Source organism: Cynara cardunculus (genome assembly GCF_001531365.2).
Source record: "Cynara cardunculus var. scolymus isolate 2C chromosome LG 2, CcrdV1, whole genome shotgun sequence".
Taxonomy (NCBI): domain Eukaryota; kingdom Viridiplantae; phylum Streptophyta; class Magnoliopsida; order Asterales; family Asteraceae; genus Cynara; species Cynara cardunculus.
The window spans coordinates 64,197,257-64,199,832 of NC_037529.1; the positions used below are offsets into that span (position 1 = coordinate 64,197,257).

Below are 2,576 nucleotides of genomic sequence, written 5' to 3' on the forward strand. Positions count from 1 at the left end.
TTTAATATTAATATTTTTATAGAATAAAAAATAATATTTGTAATAATATATATTTATTATAAGATAATTAAAAAAATTAGTATAAAAAGAAAAAAGACAACAAAAAGACAAAAAAATAAAAAATAACAAAAAATAAAATGATTACCTAACTACAGGGATGTCATTAGTATAAGATAGGGGTGCCATTAGCCTTCCCCTTGAATCACTTGAGAAAAAAAAATAAGACATGACTTCACTTTCCAGTTTGATATGTCATTTTTTTAGTATGTAATATTTATAGGGGGTTGATATCCCCACCCCCTACGTCACTTTTCACCCCTTCCTCCTCACACCAACCCTCACTCTCACCCTCACAATTTTCCCTACCTCTCACCCTCACCCTCACATACTCACCCCCTACACAATCTCACCCCCTCACATGCACCCATAGGAGGGGGTGGGGTTAGAAAAACCCTATTTATATACGGCAATATTCACGCACCAATTTGATAGTCACTTCCCAGCTTGATCCAAGTAATCAAGGATACCACTCACATACATTATCACAAGATTTGCAGAATCTCGAAATAGATTAGAGTCAGTGGCTACGGTTGCAGTCCATGTGGCTAGTCACTCTACAGCTATTCACACCAGAGCTTATCTACCCACTACTCCAATTGTCTAAACGATCCCTTCGGTACCTTTATCCAAACTCTAGGCCTTCTCTATGCTAAATTTACTTGTAACTAAATAAAGATGTCTCATCAACAGCCAAGCAGAAATATATCACGAGACCCAAAAATAAATGGTTTATGGCACTTTTATCAGCCAACTTCCAGAGCTTCTATATCGTAGATAAATGTAGCAAATAAACCATGTATTTAGAAGATTAAAACTCTGAAGGAAACAGTTTGCTGGATAGTGACATGATATCTTTTAAGGTTTTGATGGTGATATATGATCTGTGGATTCTTATTCAACAAACTGGGATTTCACCAACCCCTTCTGTACCTGATATCTAGACTATAGACGCAAGCACGAGCAGAAAGTTCACTTAGATTATACAAAGATTATATTCCATACTAATATAAAGCTCCAAGACCAACATCAAACTCCAAGCTTATTAGAAGGGAGTGACCGGGAACGTTGTATATCTAAATAGATGAATATTACATCACTAACCTGCCCAGTATAAAAGCCACTTTTGTTGATCATCCTGATTATTCGTCTCAATCGCTTTAAACGTAGAGTAAACAGGTAAAACAACGCCCACAGAACAGCTGCAGAAAGAACATGATGTTTTATGGTACAAACAATGAAGCTTATATACTTTATTTCACATCAAAAGACACAAGAACTAATAAATTTAAGTAATTGCGGCTAGCCAGAGGATGACGAGATAAAAGATGAGAAGTGCTAACAACATTTATTAGATCCTGGCAACAAAGTCTTTATATCCTGTATCAGTGCAATTATGACAAATGATATACCATATTATTCAAAGAATCCATGCATGGATTACTGGAGAATGACCATTTGACTAAATTAAAACCTTACCATGCTGTTCTTACAACAATGTTGGAACCAAGTGGACAAAGAAGCAGCCGTAGACCAACCTGCATTAGAAATCTATAGCATGAGTAGCTGCATTTGACATGCATTACATAGAAAGTCCCAAATGTATTGAATCGTCCTCATTCTGATATTGCTATGGTTCTAGGCACCAATAATATGTACTTGCCATTTGCCCTTGGGCATTTAGCTCAATTGGCAAAGGGGCGAAGCAACTTCCTCAAATACACAACGGGTTCAAGTTTGAATTTTGAGGGAGACAGGCTTTAACCCCTCCGCTAAGCTCTGAAATGCCTCCTCATATGTGGTTCCTAGCAACCTTTTTGCTCAAATATGTATTTGCCATTTGCCAACACCGTCAACCTCAAAGGTTGGGTCCTCACTTCTCTTTGTTTCACACAGATTGCTTTAGTTCAACGAGTTCCTCCATCCCAAACATGTTAATTGTTTTTTCTTTCATCTCCGAAAAGTTTTTTTCCATAAAACCCCGTATATGTCAAATGTGTTATTGATTTCGACAAAACAGATCAAACAAACGTTCTAAATATTGAAGCTAAAAAAAAAACTCGTTAGACACACAAATTTGTTGGTACATTGCAAGCCAGAAACTTTGATTAGTCCAGTTTTTCCAACACATTAATAAAGATGACCATATTCATCGAACAACATGATGAAATTCCATAACATCCTCATAAATCAGCATGCTCTTTTCATCTGCTTTTTAGTTTCTAATGTACCATAAGTTTCTATTCTAATACAGCTTATCGATTTTGAAGTTAATAATAAGGTATTTTTTGGAACGAGCCAACGAGGTTATAATGATCAAAAACACATGCCGATTCAAGATAAATTGTTAGGAATAGCGAAATCAATCAGCCTACGGAATTTGAAATCGATTACCTCGCTCGGCATATTTGACCCTAGGATCGACATTGGATGGAAACCGAGGACCTGCAATCAGATTCTGTTAACGATACAGTGATCAGAACTTTCGAATTATTTGATCCAAATAGCAGATTTCAAAC

General features: G+C 36.3%; 1 protein-coding gene across 1 annotated transcript in view; it reads right to left on the reverse strand.

Annotated features, from left to right (window-relative positions):
- Window positions 1-2,576, reverse strand: part of LOC112506892 (HVA22-like protein k) — an 8,544-nt gene extending 5,968 nt beyond the window's left edge. Inside the window, exons 1-3 of the mRNA XM_025111215.1 lie at window positions 2,452-2,576; window positions 1,537-1,595; window positions 1,162-1,259 (exon numbers count right to left, since the gene is read on the reverse strand). Of these exons, the coding sequence (XP_024966983.1) occupies window positions 1,162-1,259; window positions 1,537-1,595; window positions 2,452-2,484 (190 nt within the window). The 5' untranslated portion in view covers window positions 2,485-2,576. The remainder of the gene's footprint in view (window positions 1-1,161; window positions 1,260-1,536; window positions 1,596-2,451) is intronic.